Genomic DNA, 22,258 nt, shown 5'->3' with positions numbered 1-22,258 from the left:
CAAGTTACTTTGTGGATGCTTAATTGTGTAAGGAGGTAATGTGGAGGTAGTTTAGGTGGGCTGGCTGTTTTGTTAAGGTGCCTGTGACAGGTAATGCTCTTTTCCTTTGTTTACTTGAGATTTTATAGAGCGAGCAAGAATTGTCAAGAAATTTATGTATTTAAATTACCATATAATTCCCCAGGTTCTTTTTATGGGCATGTCTTAACAGGCCCTAATGGTAGCCCATAAGGTAACGCAGTCCTAAATCACAGAACACAAAAGTTTCTTCAGACAGCACTCTGTAGTGGAGATTTCCTCAGGGAATACATTTTCAAGACTTCTGTTCAGCAGAAAGATTGTTTTAAAGTACTTCTGACAAATCACTTCAGTGCTAATGTTTTTGCGTTCCTTCTAGACACCCTGTCCCAAGCCATTTTGGCTAGGTGAGTCCCATTTAAGTTAGATGCCAGACCTTTTCCCTGTTGATGCTGCTGTTCATTCTGAGCTTGATTCGGAATCTGTCGAAGGCAATGGAGTCTGGCAGGGATCTTTAATATTCTTTTCCTGCTTATGTACTGTATTTTTTAACCGCTTAGACTTTGATTAACACAATTGTGAGAATGAAAACTTTTCGTCACTTTTTTATGTGAGGAAGTTGGGGATGCATTATAAGGTTAACCTGGTTTTTGTCTAATAAAAATGATGTGGCTCATTTCTTGAAGCTGTACTGCCAACTAGCAGATTCTATGTTGATTTTGTATTAGTTTGAACAGAGTGTATTTGTATTAGTTCACTGTTGGAAAACTCTCTCAACTTATGACAGCTTTCTTTCCATGTTTATGGAAACAACATCAAGACAAATGTTTCTCAGTTCCAACAGCAAGAAAAATAAGGGAGGTGCCTGTGAGAGATTGTCATGGTGTTGATACAGACAGTAGAGACTGTGACTGCTTATTGCAATGATTTACTCATGTTTTGAAAAATGTATTAGTCCACCTGAATATTTTGATTTCTGTGATATTTAGTTATTACTCTGTCCAAACGCTGAATCTGAGAAATGTAATGGATAGTCACAATAAAAACATGGAACAAAGCAAACAAACAAAAAAAAACCCCAAAACCCACCAAACCAAACACCCTAACAAAACCCCCAAATCCAAACAAACAAACAAAAAAACCCCTAGTCAAAACAAGCTTCTTTCTGTCAAGAAGACTGAATTAGTTCAGGAAATTGGTGCACACTTAGAGCAGGTGGGATGTGGAAGATTTTCTTGTGTTTTGCTTAAGGTGCTCTTTATATGTCACGTATCGTGCATCTGTCCAGTGCAAGATTTTGAGCCGAAAGGCTCAGAACTGTAGAGGAACCTGATGCTATGTGGGCCTGAGCGACAGAGTGACTCAAATGCTTCTGCTTTTGGTCTCGGCTTTCTTAGGCCTTGAATAGCCTGGTGTGTTCAAGGGTTTCCCGAAGTGGGACCCTCCTGCTTTCTCTCATGCTCTTTGGTTAGAGTCTAGATGTATTCAGGCTGTCATATAGCTGAGAGTTTACGGTAAATTTTGGCAAGTATAAGACTTTATACAGGGTAGCGGTATTCCAATCTATAATGTATCAGGCTAAGATATTGATTCACATTTTGAAGTGAATGATTAGCTAAAACTTTACTGTTGCAAAATAAATGGCCGTAAAGATTAAGTTTTCACATTTCTAATGAAATACGTTGGTTTTTCTTGATGGCTATGTTGGTGCTTTTTTAATTCCCTCCCTTCCAAAGTTTGAGGGCAATTGCTATTACTACCCATGTTTTCAAAACTTTATGCAGCTTTTTAACTTCTTAATTTTTAATCCTAATAGAATGTCTTTGTTTATAAAAGAAAAAATTTATTAGATGGAATGTTGAAATTAATCTTTAGGTGGAACTGTAGAAATTAATTTTTGTAGTTACCTTGTGATATTCCTTGACAGCAAAATGAAATAAAATAACAGGTCCCATAGACTTTCACTGCCACAGAACAATAGGCAAGGCATCTCTGAGCATTCATACTTCCAGAGCATGTAATCAAGAATAATTAAGCAAATGTGCCTGCATTTCATAGAGCCTGACAAATGAGACATGTGACTTTGAAGGATGTGCCCTGGAAGTAGGATAGAGGCAATTAACACTTGAATGTTCCACCACAGAAATTATTGACCAGTTATGAGAGAAGAATTTCTTGTCAGTGGATCTTCTCAACAAGGTATCTTGTGAAGAAGATGGTTGTCAAATTAAGCTTTCCTACTAGTAGTGAAATGCTACTACTTTTGTAGTTAAAGAATGAATACTGTTGTGTGAATGTAAAAGGTATTTAGAAAACAAGCATCTGAATAAATAATAGCAAACTTGAATAAATTTTACTCCAGACCAAAGCTTGTTTTCTCATGTACTCTCAGCTTTAAAGCTGGCTTGATCCTGTGGAAGTACATATCTTCTGCATATATCTAGGTCAGAGACTGCAAGCCACTTTGCTCGCACCAAACGAGACAAAATGCAAGACCTGTGGGGGCTTGTGGAAAGAACTGGTCTTCACCTGCTTCAGTGGGCTGGCCAGGAGGGAGCTGGAGGGCGGCAGTTAGTGCAGAAATTACGGCGACCACCAGTATCTGTGGTCTGTAGTTGAGGCCTGGGGATATCAAATGGGGCTGCACTCAGTGCACCTTACAACTTTGTTCCAGTCTAGATAGAGAACCTTCAGGCAAGCAGCCTACAAAAAAAGTTGAGATACTGCATAGTCTCGCTCTCATTGACGTGTTGACGTGCCCTTCAAAGGGAAGCAGAGTTGGTTTTGCTCTTTTCCCAGTGCCCCTGGTCTTCTAAGCTGAGCCATGTTCCTTCCAGCCAAGAAGGAGCCAACGTCCATAGCGGTGCTTTCCACGACTTGGACGAGGAGGCAGGTCATTGCTTCATGAGCTCTTCCCCCTCTACGCGGTTTTGGTTTTGGGGCAGCAGGAGCCTGGGCGGTTGGTAGACCTGACTGGGGCGGGTCATGGGCAGCTCTTACGGGTGATGCTTGTGCAACGCGAAGGAACCCAGTCATCTTACCCCATCATCTGAGAGTAGCGTCAAAAGCTCATGCAGGCTTTTGGGGTGTGGGACAGCACTTCAAATCCCAAACATTAAAATATTCTGCAGTCTGGTTTTGTCCTGTGGAGTTTTTTTCGTGGTTTTTTTTTTTGGTGAGGGTGTTTGTGTTGGTGGTGTTTTTTGGTGTATGGTTTTGGTTTTTTTTTTTTTTTTTTTTTAAGGCTTGACTCATTTTTTTATAGCTTGTGGCTGTCAATACCAAAACAGCTGTGTCTCTTTCTCCCCCACTTTGCCTCAGAGTTTGCTCACAGCTCTCTTTTGTCGAGGGAAAAATCTACATATGTACCAAGGTATCTGTGGAAACATTTGAAGATTTGCTATTTTTGAATTTTAGTGATTACTGCTGGCAAATGAATGCCATGAGTGCTTTTCTTCAAAAATGATTTCCATTGCAAAATGTATTCAAAAATACTGTTGTGCTTAGCTCTCTCCCAGGCCATTACCTACGAAATACAGTGCCAAACCAAAAAGTGTGTGAATAATTTTTACGATTTTTCCTAGGACAACCTTTGTTAAAGATAGTCTAATTTGGCATTCAGGTTTACATGTGAAAATAGCTGAGGAGTCCAATATTTTAGGATGGAAACTTAAATGAAAACAGCTTATAGAAACAGCTGATGCCAGATGTTTTATTTAAAAACATTTAATTTTATTAACATTGAAGCTCCTTAATAGCTGCACTTGCTCTCTGCCCTCCTCATCGATGATGAGGTTATAAGCTAAGTGAGCAGCTCTCGAGGCTTGGAAATGTGTTTCTCTTCAATTTGTGAGGAGGAAATCCCTTCCTCTCTCCAGAAACAGATCATCTGCGGGACTTCAGGTAGGGCTGCCAGAAAGCGCTGTAGGACTGCTCTGAACGTGATTCCTGTTGCGAGTAAAACCATCCATTTGAGGATCCAAACCTCGAAAAACAGCAGCATGGTGCACACCCACCGTCTGCTGGTGCAGCTTGCAAACTGGTGTAGTATTGCAGTGTAATTGCCCTGAGCGTGTGGGCAGCTGAGTGAGTTTGTGCTGGGTAATTAGTAAAAGCTGTGAATTTACTACACTTCCTATTCCACAGCAATTATTTGTGTGTGCGCCTCTACCCTGGGGTAAACACAAAGTAGATGTGTATAAGCAAGCTCAAACTCTGTTTATCCTGTGGGAATTCATCTGTCTATACACTTGGTGTGTGTATTTGTTTACCACTGACTAAACTAAGGTAATAATCCGCTTCTGATAAAAATAAGTGTCTCCAATTTAACCTCCAGTTATGAACTAGCAGTTTAAAGCACTGCAAATCTGTGACTAGCCTAGGATCTCCAGTAATGGAGCTGTTAAAATTGGTGACTTCTGCCAGGTTTAAGACCACAGCAGTACAGCAAAATAGTAATTTATTTCACGTGTGCTGCTCAGTAATTGTGCTCGCTAGCAAAAGCATTGATGGCCCAGCAATAAATGCAAAGCCAATTTCCTAAATAGAATTAATATGGGGAAGTGAGTGGCCTGAGGGCAGTGTGTTATATTTAAGAACTTCTATGAGAAGTTATGAAGGAGCCCTTGCCAAATATGATGCTAATGGAAAACTTCCAAAAAGCAGAAAGGGAGCCAAAGAACTATGTTGATCAATGCAAAGTAGAATTTATTTTTATGTTCTTACATACACGCATGCATGTTCTACTGCAAAGTCGGACAGTTTTAAAATAGTTCTTGCCGAGTCATGTTAAACTGATCACATCCTGAGAAAGAGCTTAATTGGCCAATTAAGCCAGTAGGACATAGCTTTGAAATGTTTTCTGTGTTGCTTTGGTTAATCTTTTCTTCAGGTTATCTTTTTAGTATCATCAATGAAATTGGAAAATCATAAAAGATAGAGTTTTTTTCTTTAAGGTGTTAGAGAAAGTTTGTAAAAAATGGTTTTAATAACTTCTTCATAAATTTTTCCCTTCTACTAGAAATCTAAGTCATTTTTTTGCTTATTTTTAATTATGAATAAATAATTATGAAAAAAAATTAGAGCTCTCTTTTGGTACTCTAACTTAGAATTGCGTCAGGTAGCAGGGGCCTTTATGAGAATGGAAACAATTGTGCAGGTGCTGTCTGCTTCTGCTCTGCAATTATGGAACTTCTCATGAAGTTGGTCTGGCACTTTGTTCTCCTGGAACCAAAACTGTGGGAGCACCAGAAGGACCCATTGCCTGAAGAAGTGGAAACATCAAGTGACCCAGCTGGGGGAGATTCATTTATTTTACTTTCTTCCCTGCCCTTGTCCTGTAGGTTCTCAGTTCTGATCCCCCCCACCCCCCCCCCAATCCTGATATTTCAAGGCATCTGCTTCTCCAAGTGCAAAATGAAAATCCTAACGTAACAGGAACTTCAAAGTGCAGGTGATAGCAAAAACACATGACCAGAAATTACCTGGTGTAAAGATTCCTGGGAGGAACGTGCAGCCAGAGTTTGAGAGCTACTGACAGTGGTGGGAAATATAGAACCTGAGAATTGGAAAGCGTTGGTCAAGGGATGTGTCATCTCCGCAGAAGAATGCGATGCAAGGTTGAACCTTCCATTTTTGTATTTTACCCAGAAGCAATATTATTGTTAAAATAGTACTTCCAATGTAAATCTCTTCACCATTTGCCAACTCAAAGTTTGTGTTTTCTTAATGCAAAAATCTAAGATGAAGATTTAACTGATCATGCTATCAGTGTTTCACAGAATGACAGGGTAAACTTCCTGCTGAAAACAATTACATTTGGATTGAACTTTTGGGGTGGGAAGGGACACAGCTTTGTTCATGAGTAAGGACAGCTCTTGAAAAATGGTCACTTGTTGACTGCGAAGGCAGCAGTCAGCCCTCAAATATTTTAGGGGCTGTTGGAAGGTTATTTTAATGTGTGGAAATTGAGCTATTAGCAACTGAGAAATAACTAGCATGATGATTCAGAAAGTAGGGGAAGGGGGTGGGGAGGGGTTTCTCATTTTCCAGCTTCTGAGGTTTGCTTGCATATGAACTACCAAAAAGGACAAATGGAACAAATGTTCCCCCATTTTAACTTGCTGCTTTTCACAGTGTGTCAAAGTGATTCATTGTCTTCTGGCAAAAATCATTGCCTTGTGGTGAGGTACATAGAAGACTCCACCCAGGCTTTTACTGACATGTACTCAGAATACATTAGTAATAAATAATTAGGCACGATTAATGTGGCTTATAATGCATACTTGGTGAATCCCTTGAATGTTTCACTTGACCCTTTTGAGTTTCTCATTTTCTTCCCTCTTCTCCTTCCATCCTATTTTGTTTCTATTTAAAAAGAGGAAGAAAAAGATGAAAACCCTGCCTAGTAAATGTTACGCTTGGGAAGAGTAAGTAGGTGGATGTAAAAACCCAACACCTTGTAGTGACTGTATGTAGTCCTTATTTGCATAGTTACAGGGACAAGGGTGTGTCAGCCAGGGTGCTTTTCCTCTCATCAGCGTTCACATGTAACTTTTTGCATGGTATATAGGTTGTTAGTAGGGAACAAGGTAGTTAATTTTTAAATTCATGTTGGCAAACACTGAACATATTGGAATAATTTGCAGGAGAAAAAACCTGTACAAGTCTCAGCATACTTAGTTCCTTTGCATACTGTTGCTTACACTAATAATTTGCAAGATTTTGCCTGCCCAGTTTTTGTTTAGGGAATATGCTGTTGGGATTAATTTCTACTGGATTAGTCAAGTTTTAATTATTTATTTATATATATGTATTAGGCATCTGAATAGTCTCTGTTTACGTATTTTTTATCCACTCTTGTTAAATGATTGTTACTTCGGTAAATGTGTTATGGTCCAGGAATGCTCTGAATAAAACAACTATGTTAAACAATTAGATGACTTGCAAGTGTATTGCAAGAACAGGATGTGGACACATTCTGACTTCACGCTAAGTTTTTAGATGGAAAAACTGAGGTAGGAAAGGGAAGTCCACTGACTTCATTTGAAGATGAGTGTGTGTGTTTGCCTCCAACTGCCTGTCATGTACCAGAAAGGGTTACCAGTGCTGTCAATCATTTGAAGTGTATTGGAGGTGAATCTTAGCATTTAAAAGACTGTTTTTGTAATTATTTATTTCCTGAGCTCCTTTGTTTCCATTACTCAATGAGAATAACATGAACTTGAACATGATACTTGGATCATTGGATGATGATCTGTGAAGAACTTCAAAAAGATTATTTGTTTGGGTAAGATTTGCGGGTGACTTTCAGAGAGATTCTTAACTCCTCTCTCCATGCACGAGTGTGCTCTTGCTCTCTCTCAAAAGACTTGGCTTTTATACAACTTTTTTTTTTTTTTTTTTTTTTTTAGAGTGTCAGGATTTTTTTGGCATCTATTGAATCTGCAGTCGAATGGAGAAGCATATCATATTGAAACTGCAGTCAAACCCTATCTTAACAACACTGAAATCAAAACTTATGATTTATGCTGTCTGATTAATAGCAGGTTAAGAAACACTTTGCTTATTGTGTGTGTGCTGGCTTGCAGATCTTTTTCAGGGAATATCTGATAGGCTCAAGTGAACTCTGGCAAAAATTTCATCTCTTATGCGTTCAACAAGGAATTACTTGTTTTCCACTGCTGATATGGAGTACCTTAAACTACAAAGCGACTGACTGTGAGGCAATACCCCATTGCAGAAGCGTTTTCCACTCCCTGAAAGGTGCGTGCAAGTGAAGATGGAAATACATAGGTGCTGAAATGAAAATGTGGAAGCCAGTTGCAAAAATAATGCACTTCGGAGTGTACCTGTTGCCACACATTTGCTTCTGGTGGCATGTTATTGTCCAGGCTTCTCTTGTGGAAATCAGTGGCTCCTACTTGAGCTTAGGGATTGTTGTTGGATGTTGTTCTCATTAAGCTACTCCTCTTGGAAAAACACGAATGTGATCATTGGAGAAGGTTGATGGTCCACCAAGAAACCTGAGTGCTATGAGAGGCTGTAACAAAACGTGAAGCATGTGTTGTGCCTGTGTGCTTTGAAAGCTTTCCATGAAGAGCACCATTTGTGTTAGGTTTTCATAAGGGTTAGGTTGTTACATCAGGCAGAAGTAGATGCAAAATTTTTATAGGATAAGTCGTCAGGTTAGGCTGGCTTTAAATGCTGGCCGAGTCTGAAAATCTTTTTGATGTTACTAAGTTGAGTTCAGTTTTCATCCAGTCTATGCTCTCTTTGGGATAGAGAGGCAACAGCCCACGGTGTTAGTTTAGCTTGACTCGGTAACCTGTTGTGTTTGCTTTGCTAGTGGTCATGACTAAGTTGAGTTCAGTTTTCATCCAGTCTATGCTCTCTTTGGGATAGAGAGGCAACAGCCCACGGTGTTAGTTTAGCTTGACTCGGTAACCTGTTGTATTTGCTTTGCTAGTGGTCATGAAGGACGATGAAAATATCTGATATTTCAAGAGAGGGTTGGGGCAAGGTAAACAGATGCCTGGCTGATCTGCTACCACCTGGTTCAGAGTTGGCCTTGCTGTGATTGATTTACTGATATTGAACCTAATAACAGTGTGAAAGACTGAGGGGGGGGGGGTTGTGTGTTGAAGGCTGGGGGGTGGGAAACCTTCCTGTCTAATAGCAATTGAAACTAATAAAAATGCAGGATGCCTATACCATTTGCCAGTATCTGATTTCACCTTTATTATCCCTGATTTGGTGAAACTGAAGAGGGTAAACCTTTATCTAACATGTAGGTTTTTATGTAGAGTTTCACAAGTTACATGCAGGCTGCAACTGTGAGCCGGTTGCTCTTTACAGTGCTCCTCGGAAGCAGGGTAAGGAAGATGTAAGCTGTGCTGTTAGCCCAGTGTCGTGGGGCAATGGGGAAGATAAGGTCCATGCTCTGGACCTCCAGACTTAGACTCCCTTTACTGCTGTTGCCAAGTTAAATTGAATCTTTTAGAACTTGTTTTCCACTATGTCTAAGCTGTCTTACCAGAAGCTCTGCTGGGATCTAAAGGAAATGATACCTCTTAGTTTAAAAACCAAAATACATACACGCACGCACAAACTGCTCCGGTTTTCAGAGGTTTTGTGTAACTGTCCTTCCTAGCCCAGCAAATTACTTTTCTTTCTGAGTTACCCTCAAGAATTATCCCTGTCTAGAACTGACTGATAACACTAATCTTAAAGGATGAAATCCTTGCTTGGAACAGAGTAAAGTGAGGATCGGGTCATGGGAATATGCTAGTTTAAAACTGCTGTGAGGGTAGGGTATGATTGTTTAGTATTATTTTTTTAAATTTAAATTAGTATTTTTTTTTTTTTTAAACAAAACAAAATCACCCCAACAAGATGCATCACTTAAAATCCAGACACCACTGTGGTTGGCTTAGTGGTATAATCCAAATTCTAGATCATAGAGTTGGGGGGGTTCACTTATTTGCTGATAGCCATATGAATGTATGTAGCACTTCATGGAAGATTCAGATCCAAGTTTGTCATTACAGGGCTAAGTTTTCTTATATTCCTTAAATATTTCAAAAATGGAAGAATGTACAGACCCTAGCAAAGAGTAGAGCTTAGACAGTGTCTCTCTTATCTACATTAATTGAAAGGCCCCGAGTTGTTCGTGAACTAAAATCATGGCTTCTAACAGCACCATACTTTGCTGCTGCTTGTGAGGGCCTTTTGATGATTCAGGTGTTCATGCTACAGGTTTTTTTTGAGCGAGTATAATAAAGAATAGTAAGTTTGCTTGACATCCAACTATGTTCCTAGAGTGCGTTATTAAAACCCTTGCAGCTTATCTGCTGCTGTGCTATAAAGCTGTGGCTTTTTCTATGGTTGTCAAGTATCGTGTAGAAAGCAAAACAGAAACCCAGAAGGGTGTAGCATGACCTTTTGCAGAATTAACACCTTCGATCTAAAGATCTTTTATTGAGACGTTAATCGTTAATAAAGCTTGAAAAGTAATTTTCTACTTTGCTTTTAAATGATAATGTGTTTTCAGAAGCATGAGACTGTTTTAAAACAAACTAAATTTATTGAATTGAAATATCTAGGCCTTTAGCAAAATATTAGGAAGTTTGAATGGTTGCCTGTCCTGAAAGAAAGGTTCATCAGGAAAAAAAGGAAACATTGATATAGAAAATATATGTTAATTGATGCATTCCCCTGTCTTACAAAGATGAACTTTGACAGGAAAGTGACTGTGGTCTTCCTTGCTAATAATGATAATGAATTGTAATTGGATATTTACATAAAAATCCCATTTTTGATACCAGCAACTCTTTAGTATAGGTCTGAGGAGGAGGGATGTCTGTGTCCTAATAAAATAGACTCCCATAAAAATTCCTTTCAAAGTTTCCTTGAAACATTAAGAGGAAAACTGGGTGTGTGGTGTGTTTTTGTTTGGTTGGTCAGGTTTTTTTGTCTGTCTTCCTTTGTTTTTTCTCCTTAATGCAACATTCTCAGTATTTGTCTTCTGGTCAAGGAATTGCTAGGCTCAAACATAGGCTTTACTTTGGAACAAATAACTATTATAGACAACCAATTTAGGTACTATGTTCAAAAAGTCATATAAATTAAGTCCTGGAAATATATAATTGAGCAAAACTATTTGTAATATATACATAAACAATGACAAAATAAAGCATTTATATTGCAGAAGACAGGCACTCAGTGAGCTGTTGGCGTGTATTTATTTACATTAACTTACTAGAGAAGTTGAAACATTCTGTGTCTTGGTAACTCCGAAGACTAGAAGTTAATCTAGTAGCAATAATGATTCTGATATCAACATAGATGTCAACAGAATGTGATGTCAGCACAATATGTGAAATTTACCTACTCTACTGCTGCTAAATGGCAGCTATTAAATTAACTCTATTAAATACTTCTTGGCTTTTTTTTTAATAAATACTAGCCAGTCGCGCTCACTAGAACATACACTGTTTTTTAAAAAGTCACACCAAGAAAACTACAAGCCTTAGTTAAGAGTAGATTACAGGCTTTGTTACTTGCCTAGGTTTTGGTTTTAATAAATGAAGCCTGTTCGTTTGAAATAATTTTTTGCAGGATATTTTTGAAACCTTTTTAACGCAGATGCCTTGTCTGTCCCACGGCACACCCCTCCTTGTCTGTCCCGTTCTATGGCTGTTGACAGAGGTCTTTGCAGACAGCTTTGCACAGCTCAGACTGCAGTATATTTTTATTCTTTCCTAGTCAGCCTGGTTATGGAGCCCAAGGATCTTGCGCTTACTTTAATAGTCAGATAGGTACTGACTCTTCTATACCATTATTATGTTGCTTTACGTGCTGTTCCAGTGCTATAGAGGATGTCTAGCTGATGCTTATCTGAAAGTTTTAAGTCCCCCACATCCTGTAGTCTCAGAAGAGCAAAAAATACAGTCATAAAATGGTCAGAGAAGAGAAATTATATGAAGAACATAGAGTGGAAGGCATACCCATGGGTGATGCAGGTTGGTAGGGCTTGCAAACCCCAGGGTGGATCTGCTGGTGTTCCTTGCTCAGTGAAGGTCTGAGAAGTGCCTCAATGTTCTCCCCGTGCTGAAACGGCGGCTGGTCCTGAGTAAGTCGGCAGTTTGCTCCCACCGCCCGTGGGCAGCCTGCGAAGCGACAGGTCACTTGTGAGGCCACCGCAGGCAGAGTGGCTGTGCTTTTCTTTCAGTAGCAAATACATTGTGCTTTCTTCTACTTGAAACCTCTCCCTGTAAGTCAACAATTGATTTTTAAGAAGTTAAAAAAAAAAAAAAAAAAAAGGTAAACTTGCTTTTTGAGACCTGTTTAACTAGAAGCCTTTGTTCCTACGTTTCATCTCCTTATTTTTGAAGACATGTTGATGCAGAGAGAACATTTACAGCTACTTAAAATATTATACTGTAGATTGTCTTCTGAAAAAAATAATAATAAACGGCTGTTTGTTTCGGTCCTCACACGTACTATTTTTTTAATCTATACACTCTTTAAAATCACTTGTACAGACCTCCTGCGAAGACAGTACGGTGCTTAAGTAACAGCAGCGTGTAAAGGCTGGACAAGACCTGTCTCCTACCAGAAGCAGGAGATGGGCAGCTGCCGCGGTCCCTGTTTTGCAGATGGGGGATGCAAGGCGTAGGAGAAACTAAGCTCACACCCTCAGAGTAGCTGAGGTCTGGCTTTTGGTGTGGCACATTGACACCTCCGTGGCCTGGCCTTACTTGATCACAACTGCGTGGGGAAGCTGTGGCAAGAGGGAAATTGAAAGGGGGTCTGTCTTTGTCCCAGATGGAGACCCTAATCCCTGAGCTGTTCCGCTTTTGTTTCCATAGGAGAGATTTCTTCCTTTTGTCTCAAGTACTAATGGAGGGGGAGAGGTTTAGAAATCTTTTATTGTCTTTCAAATAATTACAGTGTACCCTAGTAAGAATATAATGACTCTTGTCTAAGTGAGGTGATATATCAATGAGTGATGCTAGTATTGGTATTTTAAATTTGGTACCCTGTCAAAAACTCCTCACTACTTCTGCAAATTAAATATTCCAGAGGAGTCCTGGCACCCCTGTGCAAAGGAACAGCTGTTAAAAATCTGCAGGACATGAGCAAAGGCAAAGGCTGTGTCCAACCAGAATGGCAGGAGCAGTTTAGGTGGGCAAAGAGTCAGTCCTAAACCTGGAACTGCTCCAGGAAACTTTAAAATCCAGACTGCAGGCCACTCTTGGTGGGGGAATAGCATGTTGCTGTTCGGCACTTCAAAAGCATTAAGAGAAGGTTCACACTTTCCCCACTTTGTCCTAATGATGTTCAAGCAGACCCATTAAAGAGCAATTTCATTTAAAGTTGGAATTTTTAAATTTTTTTTTTTTTTTTTTTTTTTTTAATCTATAGAGAAAGGTTGCCATTCTGAAACTGGAACTAAGTCCTCTATTAGCAGGTACACAGTTCTATGTTAACCACTTTTTTCAGTTTCTTAATGTGCTTTTTTTGCTATGTTCTTCTGGGAGCAATATTTTTCCGAAAATATCTGTCACTACTTCACTGCCCTGCCTTCCCCTGCAAATTTTTTCAGGGAGATGATATAATATGTTCTTTTTTTTGTTGAAAGTAATGAAAAATATTTTTGTTCCTCAAAACAATTGTGGGTAGGAAAACAATAAGATGGGGAAGAACCTTTTTTATCTGGAAAATAGCAGGTTTGTTCTAATTAACTTAAAGCCAGTGGAAAATTCTGCTGAGTGTCTATGTGAAGGGTTTGGCCCCGAAATCTCTCAGCAGAGTCATAAACTATATAACTGAGGAAGGTTGTGCTGGTTTTGCATTTGCCTCTAACTCGTATATAGAAGTGGGTCTAGGGTTTGCGTGACACAAACTAAGCTGCATCTGAGTGTGTTCTAAAAACAGTTTTGCTTCTTGCATGTTTTCCCACGATAAATTCATGGAATCACAGAATGGCTGAGGCTGAAAGAGTCCTCTGGAGGTCATCTGGTCCACCCACCCTGCTCAGGCAAGGCCACCTAGAGCCGCTTGTCCAGGAATTGCATCTTTAGTTTCAGAGAAAAGAGGGAGAATACACTGCTGTACAAATGGAAAAGATGTTTGGCTTTTCTTGCCCTCCCACCTTCCATCAGGTGAGAAGGTTTGGGGGCAGAGGCAAGGCGCTGGCTGTGTCCTGATGCCGGTTTGCAGTTGTAGCACCTAGAAATCAAGAACAGTGCTCTTGTCCAGATTGAAGAAATTCAGCTAATATTAATTTGTCTGAAAAACAAGGAATGTAGCAGCTAGATAGCTGACCGAAAGATCAAGTCATTCCGTTTAAGACCAGGATGGAACTGAGAGCCAGAGTGAAGGAGGACTCAGTTTTGCCTCTTTGCTTGAAAAACACATCTATCTTTGTGCTTTAAAGACCGACTAGGGTACATGAGCAGATTTGTGAAACTGTAAGCACCCTCTTGTTTGACCTTGCGTTTTCTTTTAATGCTTAACTATACCTAGCTTTAAAATATTTTTGTGAAAATTCAAATGTGTGATCATCACTTGGTACTTCTCTAATATGGATTTCTAGAGTCGTTGTGGTGGATTGACCTTGGCCAGCTGCCAGATGCCCACCAGCCGTGTTCTTGCTCCCTGTCCTCAACAGAAGAGGGGGAAAATAAGATGAAAAAAACTCGTGGATTGAGATAAAAACGGGGAGAACACTTACCAGTTACTGTCGTAGGCAAAACAGGCTTGACTTGTGGAAAATTAATTTATGCTAATTAAAATAGTTGGATGATGAGGAAAAAAGGCATAACTCATAATGCCTTCCCTCACCCCCCACCCTTTTTTCCTAGGCTCAACTTCACTCCTAACTCCTCTACCTCCTCCCTACACCTTTATATATTTTTATTCTCTTCTTTTTTTAGGAGGGGCAAGAAGCATAGTATAATTCTGAGGACCCAGCTGTCGGTGAGAGTCCATGCCTGCATTGGTAAGTGAACTTCCAGGTGCCTGAAAGAGAACAAATAAACAGAATTGATCTCTGAGAAGCAAATCTGGGCAGTATGAATCAGACTCACTGTGTTCCAAGTTGAGGATAATGGCCAATAAATTGATTTCTTTGTTCTGTTTGTTGCGTGCTAAAATTAGGTTGTGTTAATTACATTACCCTTAAAGTATGTTAAACAGCCCAGGGAAGTATAGCATTTGACAGTGAAGTGTGATGGTTGGGGGTGCTTTGGAGATCTTGGATTATCTGTCTTGCCACAGCCTTTGTGTGTGCCTGGTGAGGACCGTGTTCTGAATTGGGAAGGGGATCTGACGAATTGTTGGCTGACAGCTAACTACTGCGTTTTAATAGTATGTAACGTTTATTACTTCACATGTTGCAGATCTTGGCCATGTATTTGTCATTATCACAGTGTCAGTGTCTTAAAAACCCTGGTTAAAACAATGCTGTCATGAGGAAAAGTCTAATGAAAGTCATAATGTGCGTGTCATAAGAGCTTTTAAGGTTGCATAAACAAACGGTGATGTGCTGTGACGGCGTTAATATGTTCTTCAGCGTTATGCAGAGTACAGTGTTCTGCTGAGTGTTAGGGGCAAAGCTAATGCTCATGTTCTGGTGACATTATGGTAGATGTTATGGGTGGCTGGTTTAAAAAAAAAATAAAAAAATCCTATATATATGTGCCAGTCACCTGTTTTGTTTTCAACTTTTTCATAGCAGATTCAGCACCCTAACATGTTTAGCTTGTTGTTGGTCTTGCTTCAAGGGATCACAGCTGAAGCATTGAAATACAGGTATTTTCCTTAAAAGGAGGAGGAGAATGTAAAATTTTTGTATTATTTCCACAGTGCTACTGCTGTTGGAGGGTTCAGGCTTTAAATATAACTAAACTTCTTTCCCCTGCCCCCAGGATGCATTATGAAACGGCCTTTCTGGGAATTTGAACTGAGCATAAGCAACCTACAGAATTCCTTGAATACCTCCCATTGAGAGCAATCTCTAGGCTGCCTCATGCAGGAACAGATTCTCCTCTACTGCAGTTGACTTCGGGAAGTACAGTAGAGCAAGCCTACGCATTAAGTATTAGGGGAGAAACAGAGATACTGCAAAGTCTAGGCTGATTTTATAAATGCGAATGAAATTCAGAACAGCTTGGAGAAGCTTGTTCTTGTTAGGTCTGGGAATATATTTGGCAAAACAGACCAGTGCAGCAAGACAAGATTTCGTATGTTTCCTGGATTGAGGTTTTATAAAAAACAATTTTCATGTAAAAATTTTTGTTCAGAATGCAGTCATCAAGGAATTGGAGCACACCAGGTTCTGAGCTTCCACGTGTGGCTGCTTTGTTGTTATCTGCTTGCGTTCAAGCTCACTGTGGGCAATTAGGTGTATTACTGTGCATGTATTTTAATTGTTCCTGTATGAAGGTGTGTTCCTTTGTCAGGTGCTGTTACTCTCTGGCAGGAGTGATGCATTCAGTGGTGAGTACAGAGGAAGCCAGGCTGCAAAACTTGAGTCCAGATTTCAAACTCCTAGAGCAGAGGTGTGTTTGGATATGGATTTTTGGCTTGGTTCATTATAGGCGCAAAAGCCAAACGCAAGATCTGGTTCTAATTTCCAACCTCCCTGCTGAAGTTTAGATTTTTAGGGTAAGTTTTTATTTCAGCCCATAGCTTGATGTAATGTAGTTTCTTCTTTTTTCTTTTCTTTTTCATTTCTACATATCGAATGTGTCTTATTTTTTGGTATGGGATACTTCGGAAGAGTCAGGGACATTCTGCAGTTCTTAGTACTGGCCTTGTTTGGTGACCTGTGCCTGGCAGTTAGGAAGTTTGTTTCACTGGCACAGTGGGTACTTTTCTTTGTCTTGCTCGTACTTTCACATCAGCTGCCTGTTAAGTTCTTTTTTGAAATATAAGCGTTAGGTTTAGAGGTTAAAAGATGTATTACGTGTTTGGAGTAGAAGCTAGGAGCTAGAGCAATGTGAGATGGTGTTATGTGGAATAAAACCGTCTTCCTTTGGCTGTTTTCTTTCGGTCCTCACAATATCCTTGGAAAGCACTGTGGTTAGCAATATTACTGACTCTGCAAAGTCCCCAGTAGATAGCTAGGACTGCTTTCTGAGAAGATGTGGTTTGTTCTGTAGTGCCCTTGCCACAGAGCCTCCTGTCGTCCTTGCGTTCAAGGTTTTACCTTGCTCTGGAGAGCTGAGCGGTGTAAAGAAATAGCTTTTCTGTCTTAAACTCTCCCATTTGGAAGTTGGACCAATATTTTTTTTTCTTCTCTGTAACATGTACTTTTAAATTGTGGGAAGTACACAAGTGTTTATGTTCAGATGTCCAGATAAAGTTTTCCATCGTTAGTGACTTCAAATCTCTGGGGAATTCATCTGGCTTTAGTGTCAGAGGATGTATTGACTACAGGCCAATATTTTATGAGACTTGGGAAGCTTTAGCAAGTCCCATGTCAAATGGGGTGGGGTTTTTTGCTTTTAAGGAGAGCAGGGAAGGAATACAGCTTACTAACTTGAGTGCGGAAGTTGTTAATGAGTGGTATTTTCTGCCCTATTGCATTTTCTGCCCTATTGCATAAAAGTCACTCTTAAGCATCTCACTCAATGCATTAATACTTTTTTTTTCTCTCAATTTGCGTTCTTGTCTTATGTTCACACTAAGACTTTCAGCATGGAGCAACAAATTTTCTTTTGAATATCATTCTACTTCTTTTCCCATTTTGGCTTGATTCTGATTAAACTGTCAGGACTAATTAAAAAGTAATTTAAAAAAATAAAATTTAAGGTTTTTTTTTAATACACATTGCAATATTTATAAAGTTTTTTTATATCAAAATTCTTGTTGCTGAAACCAGTTTTGTTCATAGAACATAACTAATTGAAAATTATAGATGTACTTTTGTATTTGTCAATGTTAAAAGCCCTTAATGGAGGAAGACCAATCCTTAAATCACAGTGTCAATTGGTGTTTTGTTTTGTTTTATTTTCCACAATCTGTCAAATCTGACCTTTTATTCAAATTAGAGTTATTGTGAGTTAATACCCTGTGGGAAAAGTCTTTCTGGTATTTTTGGCAGCCGAATGACTTTTCCTTGTTTGTATTTAGTTGTGTCTTAATGTAATTTTAATTTGTATGTATTTAACAATTACAGGGCTCAGCTGAAGCCTTGATAAAGTCCAATGTAAATGAGGGTGTAGCTTTACAGGGTGAACACCAACAGTGCCAAAAACTTTGGCCCCTGAAAATAAATGGAAGGTTTTAGTCAGAACAACTCTTTGAGAGTTAAGTTTTAAAGATCTTTAAGAGCTCCACTCTTCCTGGAGAGTAACTTGGTTTATTCATTGTGTCCTTGCTCGGACAGCTCTGTTTGCAGCTGCAGCATTTGTCTGTCTGTTGCTTCTTGGTAGTTTCTCTCAAAATCTGAGGTGGTCTGTGAGAGAAAAGGCACCATTTACTCTTGCATATCTGGACACAGTATCTAGCCCAACAGAGTCCCATGTCCTCTTTTAAAATGCTTATGCCTGTGATGGGGAATCAGGAGTCTTGCCCTCAATACGGAGAATGAGGTTTGGACAGGGACCCATGACAATGATTTAGAATGATTCTGCCAAAAGAAGTTTGACATAACCTTCAGGTGTTAATACAATGTAATACAAGAAGAATGCAAATAACAAAGGTTGATGTAATTCTGAATACATGTATTGGCCTGGGATTGCTCATACTACCGTAGCTTGCAAGGTCAGCAAATGTTGCAAGGTGTATTTTAAATTTTACTTCTCCTTTGTGTCAGTTTATTATTTAAAAAAATCCAAACACCCCCCCCCCAACCCTCAATCGGTTATTTAAAATGTTTTTGCATTATAAAATTGAGGTTTTGTATGGTTATAGCTCCTTCCTGTATTCATGCAAAGTCTTTCTTTTGTCTGTCTATACATTAAAAATAATTTGCATAGATATTTGTGTGTATTACGTTTGCTAGCTTGATCCAGCGAGGTCCCTAAACGGTGTGCAAGTATATTATTGCAAGAGTCTTGCTAAACATACAATACAGCTTCACTGTTAATCATTATAACCATTTTATAATCCTGTTCTGTTGGCTTTTGCACATGGGCAGTTGCAGATTTACCAGAGCACGGTGCTTAAGTGATCTACAGCGCGCCTGCCCTTCCCCGTCCTTCCATGGGTGCTCAGCAGTGGATTATTCCCACGTATGCCACGCGATAGCTGCCGTACTGCACGGCGGCTGTTTCTAGCCCCTGTTATTAGGGCATCTGCTTTAATCAGCGGTGTTAGCACCAATAATCCAGCCTTTCCACACAGCTCTTTGGATTGTCTTTTTGATGTGCTCTCACTCTTGATATCTTTTATGAAATGTAGCTGTAAATATCTTCTTGAGCTCCTCTTGTGCTGGGATACCTGAGGGAAGCTGTAAGCTAGTTGTACCTAGGAGGCTAGTAGAAGGCAGCTGTTTTTATTTGTCCTGTAATGGCTGAAGTATGCAGCTAGTCCTTTTTTCCATGTACAGTTTTCCCTTCTGTTATCCATTATGTGGACTTGTTGCATGTATTACAGCAGATATGATTAGGTTCTGCAACTATTTATGCATCTATTGAACCTTCTGGTAAGTAAGACCTGTCCGGCCAGGTGCTTGAGATGCAAGTTCCTCCCCAGTGGAACCACAGTGCTTTCATGAAGATAAAGTCATGTCTTGAGTCTATAACTGTATGTGGCACGTTGTTGTAGAGAAGTTAAGATACATGGACAGAAATGGAGAAAAAATGTGGTTTGTCCTCTTATGAGTATGGTATCCCAGTGTCAAAAAACCAGTACGATTCTGGTTAAGGAAACGTGAAACCATGTTGTATTACATTCTCTGAGGGCAGAGTTAAGCTTGTGCCTACAACCCATGTTATTGGTACTGTCTCGCTTGAGGTGCTTCTCCCTACAAATATCATTGTCGTATTGCTTCTGTCTGGCATATATATGTGTGTTTGCAGTGTGCTGAGTGCCGGAGTAGAGTTCTCATAGCCATGGACACTGAAGCTCCTCTAGCTCATACTTTAAAACTTTCAGATTTTTTTTTTTTTTAAGGGAATAACTTATTGAATTTAAAATAAACAGCTTTCTTTTGGTAAGGCAGTTTCTGAATACACTAAGAGAAAGTCTAATTAAAAAGCTTTCCTAAAGGAAGCTTAATTGTGGCACTCACTGTGATCTCTTCATTTGGGCAAGTAGTGACTGATATGTTCCAATGAAAGCCTCAAGAAAGAGAGGTACTTCAGGTTGTTTGAAGGGCATATTACAGTTTTCTGTTCAGTGTTAGGCATTCCTAATAGAAAACATTTTCAGTTTGAGGGAGGGAACATGTGGAGAGCATTAACAGTTCAGCAAAACGTGCAACCAATTCGGATTTAATTTAAAGAGGAAAAAAAGAGGTGCCTTGAGAATTTGTTGGAAGTGCTGTGGTTTTGCCTTCTTTGTGCTGATGGTAACAGGAGAGAGAGAGAGGTGAGTTTAAATTGCTTTATCAAATATCTTCTTAGCATAATTGGGACAGCAAAGACAGTGGTTAGTGAATTTAATGGTGCTGCACAAGGATCGTGCATGCGTTATGGATTTGTAATCATGATGTGCTTCCTATGACTCTTGCTGTAACTTGGTAAAAGTCCTGGCTTAAATGAATATAATAAACAACATGTTTATTAGATGTAAACTGACATCACACAAATTGAAAAAATGTGAAAAGGAATGCCAGAGCTTGGGGGGGATTTTCTTTTTTTTTTAAGGGTTAGCCTTTTTTCAATAGAATAATTTGAGTTCTAGTTAAGACAGTGCACACAGTTCTGGGCCCTGCTTCCAGATGTGATTGGAGATATCTGGTTCAGCTCTCTTTCAGTTTGACTGAAACATGAAATAGCTGCAAAGTCTGTGATAAAAATACCCTTTTCAGCTTTTTAGGATTATTTAAATTTTCTTTCCTGCGAATGTGGAACACAGATGCTCTAAGTAAAATCCCCTGGTTCCCAGATCAGATTGCTTTGTGAAAATCTATCCGTATAAATAACTTGTGGTTTTGCTCTAAAAATGTACACCTCTTTAAACTGAAATGTTAGACTTTTGTTGTACTCCTCATGCATGCGTTTAGTCAGCCTCCTTTGTGGGGATGAGCCACGGTACTTCCCCGTAACCTGTGATTTGCCTTCCATGATCTCACTGAGAAACCTCTGGGCTGGTCCCATAGGATTTCAGAAGGTGTTTTGAGACAAAGCAGGGAAATTTCCAAGATTTGTCTCTGCATATTTCATTTCAATTATAATCCTTAAAATAGGTTTTGCAGCAAGAAGGACTAAGAAGCTGTAGAGCAGATAAAGCCTCCATTAGCAGTGGGTTGTTGCTTTAAAGTGGTGGATTCCTGCTTTAAAAGGGCTTGTCCCAGGTTTGAAAGGACTGCTGTGGAGCGTGCTAGTGGGATGCTTTTCTCATCTTGGGAAGCTTTGTGTTAAAATGTGAAAGCTTATCTGACTTGACTTGCACTGGGAAGAACTGCAGAAATAGAATGAAATGTCTTTGAATTGGGATATCCTCTTTCTGACTTTTTTTCCTGACAACTTAGATTTCCATAATAATTCCCTCTTCTTACAATGTGTAAAACTTGGTAAGGGAGAAGGAATCTACTTTTGACTCTTAAACCAATGAGATTTAAGACAAATCTTGTTTCCAAATAAACATAAATCCTCAATCATCTTCAGTGGTAACTTAAAGGAAATCATCTCCTCATAAAGCCAGGAAGGAAAATAAGTAGTATGATACTTTGCTTCCTACCTCCCAACACAAGCCCGTTTAGACTTGTTTCAGATATTTTTAAAAAGAATTATGAAGTAACATATTACTGATATGTGGACTTTTTTTGAAAGTGTATTTTTTCATGCAGTCTAACCACATGTCTTTTTGAAGATCCAAAAATTCTAACAAAATCTAATAATGCTTTTATTCTTTGCATATTACCATCTGCCCAGTGCTTTGAAAGTACTGTACATCTGCTGATGAATAAAATCTCACAAAAAAGGAGGACTAAGTTAATTAGCGAATTAACTTGGAATTACTGGAGTATACTGCCATTGCAGTTTCTATAACTTCATGTCTAAAAGAGTCATGTTGCTATTGTTAGGACTAGGTTTAACACCTTTTTGTAATCTAAAGAGAAACAGATGTTGTAAATTTAATCTCTGAGATGAGCGAGAAGAATTTTGTACCATTCTAAACTGTTCATAACTGCTCATAAAGGACGCCAAAAATGGACCCCTTTGGAAATATCTGGTAACAACAGTAGTATCTACTATGATGAGGTCTTTGTGGCTTTGGTTGGATTTTTTTTGTGGATTTTTTTTTTGTTTGTTTGTTTAAAGAAAAGTAAGCAAATAATTGATTATTTCAATAGATGATTTACGCATTTTATAACAGTTTCCATGTTCTTCAATTAGATTTTTGAGAAATACTGGCCCAATAAATAAGCACAACCTAGGAATTGTCTCTAGATGTTCCTGTTGAGATTCTAGAGGAGATGTTGCCGAGGCTGGTCTTCCGTGACCTGTGGGAGGTCTTCCTGGTTAAGTGTTTCAAGAAGTCTGTGCGTGTGTGTGTGTGCAGCAGGCGGGGGGAGTTTGGAGAAGAATCACATCAATTTCAGAGCTGCAAAACTCCA

General features: G+C 39.2%; 1 protein-coding gene across 10 annotated transcripts in view; it reads left to right on the top strand.

Moving 5' to 3' along the window:
• Positions 1-22,258, top strand: part of FHOD3 (formin homology 2 domain containing 3) — a 397,395-nt gene that overhangs the window by 40,008 nt on the left and 335,129 nt on the right. For all 10 annotated transcript variants that reach the window (XM_030011913.2, XM_030011904.2, XM_030011902.2 and 7 more), the window contains exon 3: positions 14,460-14,524. In XM_030011913.2, the coding sequence (XP_029867773.1) occupies positions 14,460-14,524 (65 nt within the window). The remainder of the gene's footprint in view (positions 1-14,459; positions 14,525-22,258) is intronic.

Source organism: Aquila chrysaetos, chromosome 4, assembly GCF_900496995.4.
Source record: "Aquila chrysaetos chrysaetos chromosome 4, bAquChr1.4, whole genome shotgun sequence".
Taxonomy (NCBI): domain Eukaryota; kingdom Metazoa; phylum Chordata; class Aves; order Accipitriformes; family Accipitridae; genus Aquila; species Aquila chrysaetos.
The sequence above is the reverse complement of the archived record's forward strand: the minus strand, read 5'-3'. Positions and strand labels throughout refer to the sequence as shown.